Here is a 15,737-nt window from a genome sequence, read left to right on the forward strand (position 1 = left end):
TGATATCAGAGAAGATGTTGTTTCAGAGTTGTTTATTTTTTTTCAGAATCAAAAGACATCAGTATGTGTGATGTTTTTTCTCATAATGACACGGAAATAAAGATTTCCTACTCCTTACCAGCCCATCTCCTTCGTGTTGTTGCAAATGCTGAATTTAAATAGTGATGTAAATGCTGCAAGTCTTCAGTGTTTTGAATGTGTCATTTGATACAAACATATTGAGTATCACCCGCAACCTGGAGCACAACTCATGAATAAGATATTGGTTCTTCGGAGCATTGTCTTTCCAGGTGCCACAGAGCGGAGAGAGCAGCTGGAAGAGGGCCGCTGTATTGTTTCCATTCCTCCTTTAAATCAGGAAAACTTCAGTTACCTTTCCCATGGCTTGAACTCGCATCTTGACTGAGCTAAACTGATTATAAGCTTCTTTTTTTGTTGTTTTTTAACCTTCCTGCTGTGATGACACGCTGCTGTGATAGTGGCGAGAACAGCGTAGCAAACCCAGACAGAAACCAGAAGATGAGAAAGAAAAGAGGGAAACGTGTGTCATTCCCTCCTGATGAACAGATAGTGTCCGGCTTTGCTGAGCACGCAGACAGAACAGGTGAGCTGCTGTTTAACTACACATTTTGCTGAATAACACCTGAAGGAGCATTGTACAGATCTGTTGTACAGAGCATTGTACAGATTAGTAGATCTGTGCAGTCAGAGAGGGAAAAGTGGTCATCAGCCACAGTTAAGAGAGCTGATATTTAAGTTTATTTTAAAGTGGGATGGACTGATGGGCTGTGATCATCAGTTGATAGATCAGTGTGGATTTATTTGAAAGACAAGCGTTGGATTTGTAAGTTGAATTCACAAGGCCATCTGGTGAGACTTAAGCATACATTTATCTTTGTAGCAGTGATATCTGAAGCCATATACTGTAAGTTTGAAAATAACCTGATGCAAATATTCAGCCCTGTGGGATTCCAGTGGTAGGGAGAAAGGATGCAGGTGTTGGTCTTTGTCTTAACCAACTTGGAAACTAGCGTGGTTTAGATCAAGCATATATGCCTCATTTAAATCTTACCTACAATCATGTGAAGAGTCACACATTGAAGGAAAAAAAACGACCTGGCCGTGTTGAACAAAATGTCTGGTTTTGCTTTCACAAAAACTGAGGTTTTTTGTAGCTTACATATAACAAACCTGTTTGTTGTTGTTTTTAGATTCCTTACTGTAGCAATATGAACACAAGGGAAAATGTTTTCTTGTATTTATCTTAGATGACAGCTGTATCACCATAACGGATATAATTGCAGCCTATCAGCAGAGTTGCAGCAATCACCAGGTCCAACCCAGAGAAAACATCCTGCGGCAGCTCCAGGTATGCTGTCTCTTTTCTTCGGGGTGAATGTTTATTTTCGTCAAACCGAGCATTCAGAATCAAGCTGAAATGGAAAATGTGCTTCTATTAGATTTAAGAGGAGATATACCAACCGGGCACTACTAATCAAATGTATTGATTAACTGATCATCATCAAAGTAAGCATCCCTATAAAAGTTTTTGAGAATTTGCTGGTATGGAGCATACAGATGCTGGATAATACAGTGCCGATGTGGAAAGGCCTCTCTGACCAACTGTCAATCACGGTGGTGGAAGGCGAATGAGTTGGACTTTCTTCTTGGCTACAGGACCTTGCAGTCATGGAGTTAACCATGAACCTCTCTGTATACCAAATTATAATACAGTCAGATGTGAGACTGAAACTTGGCAGCCAAAACTAGGTCATCTGCATGACAATGATTCCACAAGCAGCAGCCAGTCTACAACAGAACAAGACGGAAAAAAAAAAAAAAAAGAAAATCAAGGTGTATGTCCCAGTTATAAATCTTGAGCTCAACTGAATTAAAATGCAGTGGTGGAACCATCAGAGAGGTGTTCGGAAACAAATATCTGTAAGCCTCAATGATTTAAACTGAAAACTGCATGCAGTGAGGACGGAAAAGAAGATTACATTATTTTACCTCTCTTTGTTGCTTTTAAAAAAAAAATCTCATCAACAAACCTTTAATAAACTGTTGGTCAAATAAACCACGGGAGTAAAACCAGAAGCTCATATATGTCTTCCACGACATGATCGTATTGACATTTGGTTACATTTGATGACATGACAGTAGCCATGAAACTGAACATCCTTCACCCCGTAGTGGCTTTTGATGCACGTCGTCAGAGAAAAGCTGCAGAGTGAAATATTGGTTTCATGAAAATGTGTATTCACTTCTAAGCAACATCAGCAACTCTGCTCATAAAACAACTGCAACACACAATGCCATTACTACAACCTGGCACATGTCGAGCCTGTCAGAGCCAACTGCAGGCTTGCGGGCTTGATTAAAAATAAAGTGATTTCAGGACTCAGAGCTCTCAGAGGTAGAGAAATACCACATCTTGAAAGTAAGATGGAAATGAAAACATTTGGTCGTATAACGTAACCTATTTGATTCTCACACCCTCAGTCAGGGTTGTTTTAATCCTTTACGGACTTCCTAATAATGTGGAGCGAAACAGAGAAAAGGATTGAGACGGTGAAGATGTCGGTGAAGATTTTAAAAAGATAAATATTGTAAGCTCTGTATAGGTGAGATTGCCACTCACAAATCTTTGCTATCCACAAAAGGCACTTCTTAAAGGGGTAAACCTTTGTCTGTGTGGTTCTATGTCCTCATCAGCTATCACCAGCCAAGCCACAGGCCAGGTGTAAGTTCTGTCCTTAATCCTGCTAAGATAATTTATAAATGCTGCAAGAGAGCAAAATTGGCATGTTCGACCGCTCATTAAACCAACGGACTTGAACTGCAGGACTACAGTTGGAAAGATGTGTGAGACATTTCCGCATTTCCAACCTAAACACGGCCATCTAAATCCTGTCCAATCACAGGTAGTAGTCGGACACCCCAGACGAAAAAAAGTTCTGCCAAGGTGTTGTATCATGAACAAGCAGGGTAACCCTCCAAGACAGGACTGAGAACATGACATTTGAGCGGGCGGAGGCAGGCGCGGGGTCTTTATCACAGATTATGGAGGGCAGGGTCCGGGGGAGGCAGCGTCTCAGGGTTCATGGGTTGGGCTCTGGTTGGCTGGCCCGTTCGGTTCATGTTGGTCCCAACTCTGGGTGGATAGGCCCATGGGTCATCTGGGCTGGGATCAGGGTGGGGGGTTAGGGCCAGAGTATGGACTGGTTAGGTTGAAGTTTGAGGGTGACACCCCCTCTCCCCCCAACCATCCCGATGATTGGGCACACCCGGGTCTGGGGGCTGGATACCTCTCTGGGGTGCCTGGACCTGGAGGTATAGGATGTATGTGATGAGTGCGAGTCTATGTGCTGTTTTTTTTTTTTTTTAAGGATAAGAGTGTTTGCATGTGGGGGCACTAGGGTGGTAATTTGTTTGTGTACCTGGTCTTCTACTTGTCTTTATGTCAGGTTGGGCTTGGACTGCCCCCTCTCCTGGAACATCTCAGGTCCACTAAGTGTGGAGCCCTATTTTTTCCACAGTTTCTACCTTTTATCATGTTGTTTCATCTTTTGTCTTTTTTTTCTCTTCTACCTTTCTGTTTTTGTTGTCCATTGTACATGAAATAGTCCCAGAATGAAATCTAATAAAGCTTTATACATATATAAATCAAGTGGAGCATTATAGCAGAAGCAGCAATGCTCCACTTGTGAAAATAAAATCTGTTGGGCTCTCTTTGGCATTAAGACAGCAATTCTTAATTCTGCACTGCCAGATAGGACACAAAAAAAGGGTTCCCAAACCTTTCAGCCCGTGACCCCCGAAATAACAGTGCCAGAAAGTGCCGCCTGCCTGTTGGGCTTAATTTTAGGAGAACTCTTACAACAAAGTGCAGTCGTCCCTTGTGTTAAAATAAGGAATGTTGAGCATCTTGTAAAGTTATATTTTGGTACTGTTTATTCAAATAACAAAATACTACATCTTTTTAGCACATCAGCATCAAATTAGTATTACTATAAGGACTTTTGAATGATTATGTGACTTTATTCTCATAATATTTTAACTTTATTCTGATAATATTTTGACTTTATTCTCCTAAGATTACTACTTTATTCTTGCAATGTTATTAATTCTTGTACACCTAATATTATTACTTTATTCTCATAATTTCCGCACAAAAAATCGTATTAGGGCCATCATGTCAAGAAAATTAATTATTGGCCTCAGAGTTCCATAAATTCAGGTAGTTTTAGAATAATTTTACAAATTTGTGAGAAAGAAACTTGGATGTTCTCTGATGTTGAAAAGTCAGACATGTTGGAGAAAAAAAACGTATCAATCTCCGCAATTAAAGGCATATTTGTGCTATATTAAAACTAGGATATTCTCTGAAATCTCATCTCACAACCCCCACATGGTGTCCTGTGATCACTTAAGGGTCTCGACCCCCACTTTGGGAATAACCCCTGTTATAGATTGTAATTTGCTTTTCTATTTGCTGTTGCTTGTCAGCCTGTTTTTTACAAGAGTGTGGGATTCCAAAGTCAAATTCTTTCTTTGTTCCCACAAACCTGCCAAATAAAGTCGATTCTGATTCTGATATCCAACAGGAGGTCAGAGTACAGCTGTTGCTCCTCCACAGTGAAATAAATTATCTAAAGAGGTTAACATGTGCAGGAAGCCCCTGCAAAGCTTCGCGTTTCCACACACATCTCACAGAAAAATCTGGAGAAGATTCAGAAGTCACTGAAGGGAGTACAAACTCTCTCTGGTCGGGGAACATCCAACATGAAATCTCGGAGAGCGTTACCGGGCCAAGGGATGTCTGGGTTTACCTGCCGAATCTTTTACCTCATAACCTTAGATAAGCAGAGTATGATGGATGGACAAGGTTGTCTTTAAGATCCTGCATGGTTCATAAAAATGTGGATTCATTATTAAGTCCCTGAGCATCAGCATTATTTAAACTGGAGTTTTTTTTTAAACAAACTTTAACATCTTTTTCCATTATTTTGGGAGAAACAAGGATCATTTTCCTAATTCTTGAAGCTTCAGTCTTTCTGTGATCTCCATCACTTGAAAGTCTCTTGATTTATACCAGACACAGATTTAATAACTCTAAGAATGTGGGATCAGAAATGCTATAATTTTACGTTTCCATAGAGATTTTTATACTTGTGTAAACCCAGTTTCACTTTCTCTCTTTACTAATATTCTTTTTTAGCATCATACACATGCACACTCCTTTTTCCCCTCCAGTTACTTGAAACACAGCTTCCCATTTATAATTCATTTTATGTACATATTCGCTTTATTTGAACCTAGCATGTTAAAGCACTGATCTCCACATTTCCCCTCCTGCATAAATTTAACCGGAGATCAAGGGGAATTATTTGTGGAAAATTAGAAACATAGTCATGCTTACATTAGGCGTACAGAGGCCGAGGCGCTAATGAACCCTACTGCATTGAAAACTGATGCAGGTGGTCCTCCTGAAACAGTAGAATATGTATGGTTAAGCATTCGCTAAGAGGGGAGATATTTAGACCTGAAAAAAAAGGCTGCATGTGAATGAATCTGTAATAAGACGATGCAAATCGAAAAGAAGAGCGCCTAAAGAGCAAATTTATTAAATTAGGTCTTTTAAAGGCGTGCGGCGGTCCCCCTGAGGATCAGCGCTGAAGACTATTTAAAGCTTTTTAAGAACCCACGAGCCCCTCTGCACTGCTTTGAAATGCTGTAAGTGGATAAAACAGTGCTTCTGCTAGTGACATCTTCATAGGAGTGGTAAACAATATTAGGTTAGCACCAGCGGGGGTGGAGGCCGCCACGCTTTGACTCTGATTTCACTGTGTGAACTCAAGTGCTGGTTTCTGTGATTAAAAAGGTAATTTGGCCGATCAAACGTCTTTAAACGACAGCTTCTGAATGAAGAAAGTGCTTACGTTGGAAACCCTTCTCAAGGTCTTACAGTTATAACCGTAAAGGTCAGAGTCTTCTGCAATAACTCCAGATCGTTTCTCAAAACGGAAACTTCTCTGAGGTCTCACATGGGTACAAAGTTCAGATTAGCATTGATTTCCATTCTGCACGTTACTAATATAACTTATCAGTTTGATGGAGGTTCACCACACATGATGCCCACACTTGATTTAAATGACGAGCAGAGATGCTGAAAAATTACAAAAGAAGACAGATGTGGGTTCCTTTCAGTACATAATTATAGCGTTGCTATATTGTAGGGTTTTGAAGTATTGCATTTTGGATTGTAAAAAAAAAATAAGCTACCAGTCTGACCTTTCTTTAAAGGGGCCATGAAAACAAATTTCAGTTTTCTAAGGTTTGGGGGTTAATTATGACCTGTTGTGCACTGATGAGGCTGTGTGAATGTCAAAAGGGAATACCAAAGGACCTTCTCAGGGGCAGTCAGCTTTTTTGCTTTGTTCAAAAGTGGTCAGATCAGAAAACGACCTGTCTTTCTGCGTAGGTTTTCTTTCTATATAATTCATATTGTCCAATCAGAGCACACCATCAAGCAAACAGCCTTTTAAAGAAGCAATTAAAACAAACAAACAAAAAACTAACTATGGCATGTTGTTTTTTGTTTGTTTGTTTGTTTTAATTGCTGGTCAAGATACAATTATCCCTCCTAGAAACAAGTTTTCTTTAGCACATACCTTTGGAACATCACATGTACCTGTTGTACCTTCCTCAAAGGTGTGCCGTGGTACAGACGATGAGAAACATGACCTTTTGCAGACATGTCACACTGACCAAGAACAGCAAAAAGAACTTTATTAATATGGCTGCAACAAACATTTCAGCGATTCGTGAGAACACATCATGGATTTAAAGAAAATCATGTAAATGTAAATAATTCATGTTGTTGCTTAATATGATTGATGCAGACTGGAAAGGCCAGATTCACATTTCAAAGATCTTTAGCGGTCATGCAAGTGGCAGACATGTATTGGAACAAATCAAATGGAGAAGCCAAACAGAAATATGAAAAAAAATTGTACAAGCTAAAGGTAGGGGGACAATTGTCGTCACCATAACCTTTTAATTTAGCTCTGACATCAACAGCAGTATCCATTATTGCTTTGGGGGCATCATGGGTCAAAAGCTGTTAAAATCGGTCAAAATTAGCTGATACTCTTGAAAAGGAATCAATGAGTCTTAAGAGATTTCCCAGTATAAATAAATTATTATTATTATTATAATTATTATTGATAACAACAACAATAATAATAATAATAATAATAATAATAATAATAATAATAATAATAATAATAATAATAATAATAATAATAATAATAATAATGCCCCGGAGATTGATTAGCAGTTTTCATTTCTTCACTGCCTTTTTCTAGAACTTGTATTTTATGGATTTTGATGTAAAAATACAGACTTCTTCAGTCATCTGTATTTGTATTGCCAGTGTATATTTGTTATGGGAATAAAATACATCAAGGGATAGCATCTAAAACTGATCATCGCAAACATCTGAAAGAACACAAGTATGTGCTCAATGTTAAACAGTGCATCATTGGAGTATTTTTTCCTAAAAGCATGCATTTTTAGATCACTTCTCCACAAAAAGGAAGAGCAGAAAGCAAGAAACATTGAAACACATATTCTCTTCCTTTTTCTCAGAATGATATTGGTCTTTGTGATCTCCGTGCTCTGCATTTTAAATTATCATAGGTATGATAATTTTACAAAGGTAATTACCTACCTAGAGTTAAAGCTTGGCACAAAGAGTTTTTCAATATAGAACAGATGGAGGATTTGAAGACCATGCTTGTATTTCCAGTTTTGTTTGTGCCAAAACAATCCAAAGCAACATTATCTACTCTTAAAATTTGCTCACAGAGCTCTTCTTACTCCAAGAATTGGGCATCTTGCTTCTTCTGGCACTGGTCACTTAACGCTCACGTTGGCTCTGGGGCGGCTTTGTGCATGGTGTATGGGAATGTCCAGGGATTCATTACTTTTGGATGAGAGTTATTAGCCCCCTTGGAGATCTGATACAAGTTAAAATACCAGACAACCCTGTGGTCTATCGTCTGAACATTTAATCTGTTGTGCTGCTGTCACACTATTTATTTTTCAGTTAGTTTGGCGCATTGAGAAAGGTTCTCAGTGTTGTTCATATAAAAAAATGGACATGGAATGTAATTCAGATCAGGATGGTGAATGGTGCTTTTGCAATGTGTAATTTTGTTAAAGAAGGGGAAGACAATGATAATTCACGTAGCTGGCTAACTTGACAACATATATAGTGCCTAAGGGCTTTAGATTTTATTTGTGGCATTAATGGCCTTTATCCATAGTTGTTGAGCAGGAAATGAGCAGAGAGAAAAGTGGGGAAGACATGCAGCTAATGTGACTATAGGTTGGCCATTCAAGACACCTTCATGTAGGACCATGAGTTTGTGCATATGGGTCGCCTGGCTGTGATGCTTCGCCATGTGTCACTTTGCCTTAAGGGATTTTATTGGCATTTTATGTAACAGACCAACATGGCGTAATGCATAATTGTGAGTGTATGGACAAAAAGATGAATGCTTTTCATTAATTTTGTAGAGATAAAAATCCGAATAGTGTAATGTGTATTTGGATTCAGCCACTCTGAGTAAATACTTTGTAGGACCACTTTTTACTTCAGTTAAAAGTGGCTGCAAGTCTTTTGGGTATGTCTCTCCTAGCTTAGTACATCTAGAGCACGGGTGCTCATGCCCAGTCTGTTCTCCAACTCACCTGAATCCAATGAATGGCTCGTTACCAGGTCACAGCAATGTTTTACAGTGAGTGCAGAGTTTTCTGGGTTTGTGAAGTGTTAGTTTTTCATCACATGGTGTTCTGCATATAGATCACTTCGCTCTCAGACAGTGGCAGAGCGCACAGCATCGATGGCTGGAAATGGGGCTTCAAGCCACCCCCAGGATTCATTCATTCCATCTAGCTAGGCTGGGTCTGTGGAAAACCAACAGGAATAGAGTAAAATAAAGTAATAAAGTGTGGGCAAAGTAGAGTAAAGCCGGAGGAAAATGAGCTCATGTCTCTGGGCCCTATCTCTCAGTGTTTAGCCCCGTTTCACTCATAGACATTGTCATGATGCAGTTTTTTGTCCTTTCTGACTGAACATTTCTGGCACTTTCCACCTCCCATACACCCCAGCTTCCACTCCACAGTAATCCAAACCTCGTCTGCTAGTGAGAGCTTCCCACGTCTGCTAGTGAGAGCTTCCCACGTCTGCTAATCAGAGCTTCCCACGTCTGCCTGCCAGAGTTTCCTTGGTCTATGCCTGCCTGCCCGCCTGCCTGAAAGTACTCTCTCTGCTGTGCTGCTGGTTCTGCTGCTACTCCAGCGCTCCAAGTACTCTCTCTGCTGCGCAAAACCCAAGTCGGTCGTGGCAGATGGCCGTTCACATTGAGCCTGGTCCTGCTGGAGGCTTCTTCCTGTTAAGGGGCCTATATTTTGCAGCATCAACTTTTATTGAGCTTATTCCTTCATCGAAATCATCAGGTATTTTGCTTGATTTATTCATGTCAGAGTAATCCTCATGAATTCTGCTTTCTGAGCAGTAGCCCCTCTCTGTTCTGCAAAATGAATGGTTCATTACCCACCCCTTCATTGACTGTGCCACCCCTGCCCAGTAAACAACACATCCAGGAGAGGTGAGGTGAGGCAGAACGCAATCATCAAAGTTGAGACAAAGTTGCTCTTTTAGCACCTAATCAGCACAGTGACAGCAACTGCTGTTTTTTGATACCATGCTGCAGCGGCTCTGAGGTAACCTCACACAGGGAGAGGCATTGTCGCAGTGAAGGCAGGTGTCTTTATTCCAGCTTGGAAGAATAGTACCAGAAAACAACTAATTCCACATAATATAGTTCATAACAAATTAATTTTCCATAGAGCCAAAGGAAATATGTCATCACACACACACATTTTATATATCTATATCTATATATATCTATCTATCTATATATATATATATATATATATATATATATATATATATATATATATATATATATTCAATGTTGGTATTTTCTTACCACATTACATTTTCGCCACTTTTCTATAAAGGCCCAGATTTGTGGAGAGTAATATTTATCCTGCTGAGGGATTCTACCACCTAAGTTGTGGATATTTGCAACACTGTTGCAAAGATCCACATAATAATAATAATAACAATTATTATTATTATTATTACTATTATTATTATTATTATTATTATTAATATAACCTAACCATTGCAATAGCCTTTCACATTTGCTTGGTCTCAAATTCTGACACCTTCAAATGACAGCTGGATCATATTGAGATAAAATTACACACAGGTGGACCCTATTCTTTAATTCATTGACTTCTGAAAGCAGTTAGTAACAGAAATAGTAATAGTAATATCATCTTTATTGTCATTGAAACATACATTACAACAAAATTTGTTTTCTGATTTTAACACATCACCCTTGGGGAGCAGTGTGCTGCCACTGTGCGGCGGCCGTGGAGCAATCTGGGGTTAAGGGTCTTGCTCAGGGACCCATAGTGCCGGGACCGGGGATCGAACCGGGTACTTGCAACCTTCTCTGACTGCAAGCGCACTGCCAGGAAAATAGTGGTTAGAGCAGTGCAAGCGCAACCTCTCGGCCACGACCCCGTTTAAGTGTTGCATGCCACACTTTAACATTTGTATTTTCTAATACATAAAACCCTTATAAAACCCAACAACAATCGTTGCCATTCGGTCCGTATGGAAATACCCAATAAGATGACTTCATGTCTCGTCCTACCACTTTGTCCCTCGAGTTCGGGGGTATCGCCTTATCTATTGCTTGTCCCACATGCCAATCATTCTGACATGGTCACGTAACACTAATGTGCGTGCTCATTCCTTGTTAGTTTCCGCTTGCTGGCTCCACATGCACACTAGTATTTATGTATCCAGTTAGCTTCGGTGTTAGCCGTGCATTGTGCCGCTGCTCTCACCGTAGACTTTGAATATGGCTGGTAGTCACAAGAAGCAAACTGCTTACAAGTTTATGAAAAGAAGAGGAAGGCCTCAGTTGAAAGAAATAAGACCAGAGTGGATTTGGGAGATTTTTTCATGCGAGCCTCCTGAGGAGTGAAAGAGCAGAAGACGGTCTTGCGCATGCACGGCTATTGAAAAAGGGACTTACGTTTTGTACGAGATTACAGAGATTGGACTGCAAAGTTGGTTGGTAACAGAATGACTGTTATGGGAGATATGTGTCAGCAAGAACATCTACATTACAGATCTTCTCCACCAATGGGATAATAGGAACACTGATATCATACTGGGAACGCCCTGAATAGGTGGACACATGTTTGGTATTTAATGTAACTAACAAGGTTCTCAGGGACCAGTTGCATTGTTATGAGAACATAGTTCTGTCTGTAAACATTTCTCTGTCTTTTAGATTAAATATGGTAAAATATAGATACGGTTTGAAGAGTCATTTTATTACTACAGAAGTCTACAATGCAAACACCACATTATCGGATAAAACAACCAGGGGAGGCCGAGAATAGGCAGAAAGTTCAAACAGTTTCTTACATGCTTTTCCGGAAAAAAATCAGACTCTGCCTTTAATCTGTTTAAAAATAACATAATTTAAAGAATTTTGCCTAAGATCAGCACAAACATGTCAGTAAATGCTTCTTGTAATAAATGAGCTGAAAAATACTATAAGTCAAATCACATGTTTTCTATGATCTCGAGTTAAACCAACATGCTGACTCAGTATTTTATTTTCAACGTGCTTCAAACCCTCAGTTACAAACGCATTCCAGATTAAGGACGCTTTAAGTGTGAGTTTGTATTCTTTCCATGATGTTTGGAGAATAAGCTTAGAATTAGTTGCATGTTGGCAAATCTTCTAATGAACAGCTTAGTGCTTGTTTCCCTTGCAGATTATTCAGTTGAGTGGACTGAGGAGGAATCAATTACCGCAACTTAACTTTCATTATTTATCCCACTGCCAAGGCTTCAAAAAAAGACCACAGTATATGTAAGAGTATATGTCTGCCTTAAATTCAGGGTCAAATGCAATTCCCTGAAATTGTATTTTCCCAGGATAAATCCCTCTGAGGACGGAGGACGGAAAGAATGGGGGAGGGGAAAAAGAGCGAGAATCCCTCCAGAAATGAAAAGACAAGAGAAAATCTGTTTTTACAGACCACCGCTGCTTTCTCAGCTCTGTTGATTAGCATTAATGTTGCACTGCGGAAGTCTGCTCACACACAAACACATACAGAAAGCATCACCCCCCCCCCCCCACTCCCCACCCCCTTCTGCCTGTGTGATTCCAAAGGCTGTAGTTTTTTCCTTTTAAATTAAATGCATGCTGATTGTTATTGCGGCACCCCTCCCTCGTGTAGAATAGTCGAGGTAAATGTCACTAAGTAAGTGCTGCACTATTTTCCTGGCTGGTTGTTAGCAGCAAAATAAAAAACCCAGAGAGGTGGAGGGAGGAGGAGGTGGAGGAAAGTTCCCGTACCCGTGTTATCAGGAAGCAGCAGGAGGACCGGACATATGTCGCTCCTCTCATTACAGGCCGAGGCGGCGATAACGGGGCACTTAGTGGCACATTTGAAACGGCGATCACGGCTGAAGGCGAAGCAGGGAGTTCAGGTCGGGATGAGCCTCACCACAGGGCACACAGATCCACAAGCATGCTTTATTTAAAACACACAACCTCCACAGCCGCTCCAGCGTCACACAATTTCCCTAAACACCATCTGGGAACCAGCGTGCCGAACTGGGGGGAGAGAAAAAAAAAAGGATAAAACCTCGTCTATGTGTAAAAGACTCTACTTTACATGCTCTGCGCCTAATTGAATTGGGAACAGTTGCAGTTAAAGTGAAAGGCATGTGTGATGCACTATTGGTGGGGCACTATTAGGGCGAATTGAATTTCCACGCCTGACTGAGTGGAATATGAGAGCTTTTGTAAGTGGGATAATATTACCGGCCAGGACTCAGTGAGTGGAGAGGCTCGGGCACCACAATGACCACATTTTAACAAAAACACATCTGTCAGCTAATGTAAATGACTTGCTAATCACCCGGTTGCAGATTTAATGTCAATGAATGGAGATGGATTTTATCGTCTGCTGTCAGAGAGTTCAGATTTTTATTCCAGCACGGCTTAAATATTTTCAGTAATAAAAGAGAGATCTGTTAGGGCTGTCGTGACGTCGCTAAAATTAAAAATAAAAAACTGTTGCTTGCAGAAGGAATTAAACGGGATAAGACAGAAAGCTGTTGTTTCTGAATGCCATCCATCCATCCATCCATTTTCCGAACCGCTTTATCCCTCATGGGGTCGCGGGGGGTGCTGGTGCCTATCTCCAGCGTTCACTGGGCGAGAGGCGGGGTACACCCTGGACAGGTCGCCAGTCTGTCGCAGGGCAACACAGAGACAAACAGGACAAACAACCATTCACACCTAAGGACAATTTGGAGAAGCCAATTAACCTAACAGTCATGTTTTTGGTCTGTGGGAGGAAGCCGGAGTACCCGGAGAGAACCCACACATGCACAGGGAGAACATGCAAACTCCATGCAGAAAGACCCAGGGGTGTACTCGAACCCAGGACCTTCTTGCTGCAAGGCAACAGCGCTACCCACTGCGCCACTGTGCAGCCGTTTCTGAATGCATTAACATGAAATGTGCACATTGAAAGTACTCTGTCAAAATATTTATACCTCTTTCATTATAACAAATTAAGGCCGCCCTTTGCTCTCTATGTTTACCTAAATCAAGACAACTTTGGCAAACCACGTTTAAATATGAGGGCACATATGATTCTGCTGCAATTCAAATAAAATAGGGTTTTTTCCGACCACCGTACCACAGTCCTATTGCCACAGTTATCATCTCTGTGCTGGAGTGTTCCCTGGTCCTGGTCAAAATCTGCAGAATTTCTTTTTATACACCATCAGTTTCAGGGTTGCTGTGCAGATGCAAACACTGTTAGTCTTTTCAGTATTTTATCAGCTTCATAAGCGAATGCAGGTGAACGTCATACCACCAAGCGTGCCGTCCAGCACTCTGTGTGCCGGTACATACCTTGGTGATGCGGTTAGAAGCAATCTCACACACATAATCCCAAATTAGTGCATTTTCTGCCAATTAAGTGGTGTCGTGTTCCAGTCCTCGAGGGTCAGTGGTTTAAATGTTTCCCTGTTGCACACACCTGATTTGAGTGAACTGCTCATTAGTAGGCCTATGCAGAACTTGATGACAGGCTAAAGAGGTGATACAGACAATCACATCTTCTGTGTTGGAGAAGACACATTTCTAAAGGGCAACACACACCAGTCACGTTGTGTCACATAATGCCTTGTAACTCACATAGGAAACACAACAGATTACTATTTCTGTGGATTTTAGGCAAAAGCAGTTATCTATATAAATCCCAAGCAGGTTGCATATCCTACCATACAAAACATTAAATTACTTACAATATTACTTACAATACTAAAAAGTATATATTTTACCATAAGATGTTCAGTCTGTAAATCTTTTGATGTTCAGTCTGTAAATCTTTTAAACACATTCTAATTATTAGCTTAGAATTTCTTCTTCTATCTTCATTTAAATTAGATTCCTCACCAGAATGACCAGTCTTGTGATAAATCAATGTTCATTCAATATCATTTTTGCCATTGTCATTTTGAGGACAAGATTGTGAGTCATGTAGCTCTGAAATTTTTCATTCATTCATTTTCTCATCCGTTTCCCAAATGGGGCACCATGACTTGGAGTGTTGACCTCTGACCTGACACGGCCGGTGTGTGCTGCTTTATAGTAAACGGAAGGCGTTTTTTTTTGACACGGGTCTGAAGCAGCCAGTGGGTGTTATGCCAACCACTGAGAATCAGAAATGAACCACACTTCTGTAAAGCATAAATTTAAAGTTTTATGAGTTTTTCTATGGTAAAATTACATTCTTAATACTATGAACTGCTGTTAGTGCTTGTTCCCCCTCTTTGTTCTTAAATGCTAATATTGATTAAGGACCATTATCTTTGATAAGTGGACATGGATAGGTTTTATTCAAATTACAGCCTGAAAAAACATTGGGCGCAATTTGGATGGGTGTGTGCTTATCTCCAGATGTAAGCCGCTACTTCTTTGGTGGGATCACATACGCTCCAAATTTCTTTGTGCAAAGACTCCGAGTTTGCTGCGGTATTTCTTGCCGTGGAGGACATGACATGCAGCTACTGGTTGTGATCCTTTTGGTTGAAGGCAGAGTAATGCATGGAAGCAGTACACATACCAGCTACAGAACCCCAGACAATGCATTAATGTAGTTGGAGCGATGACTTATTTTTTCAGTGCGTGAGTTTCACCCTGGACCCCTACATAAATGCTGCCGCCACCTCTCTATAGAGGTTTTGTAAATGATCAAAACATCCAGAGGACTGTCAAGCTTCATCAAGCCTAATATCAAGGCCTCTGTGCAGGTTCAAACCACACACACACACACACACACACACACACACACACACACACACACACACACACACACACACATATATATATATATATATATATATATATATATATATATATATATATATATATATATATATATATATTTATATATATATATATATATATATATATATATATATAGAGAGAGAGAGAGAGAGAGAGAGAGAGAGAGAGAGAGAGAGAGAGAGAGAGAGAGAG

At 40.3% G+C, this 15,737-nt stretch overlaps 1 protein-coding gene across 1 annotated transcript in view; it reads left to right on the forward strand.

Annotated features, from left to right (window-relative positions):
* The first annotated feature begins 328 nt into the window (after positions 1 to 328).
* si:dkey-288a3.2 (protein phosphatase 1 regulatory subunit 37) overlaps positions 329 to 15,737 on the forward strand; it is a 66,775-nt gene continuing 51,366 nt past the window's right edge. The window contains exons 1-2 of the mRNA XM_021310170.2: positions 329 to 604; positions 1,269 to 1,369. Of these exons, the coding sequence (XP_021165845.2) occupies positions 460 to 604; positions 1,269 to 1,369 (246 nt within the window). The 5' untranslated portion in view covers positions 329 to 459. The remainder of the gene's footprint in view (positions 605 to 1,268; positions 1,370 to 15,737) is intronic.

This window comes from Fundulus heteroclitus, unplaced genomic scaffold (assembly GCF_011125445.2).
Source record: "Fundulus heteroclitus isolate FHET01 unplaced genomic scaffold, MU-UCD_Fhet_4.1 scaffold_136, whole genome shotgun sequence".
NCBI classification, from domain to species: Eukaryota; Metazoa; Chordata; class Actinopteri; order Cyprinodontiformes; family Fundulidae; genus Fundulus; species Fundulus heteroclitus.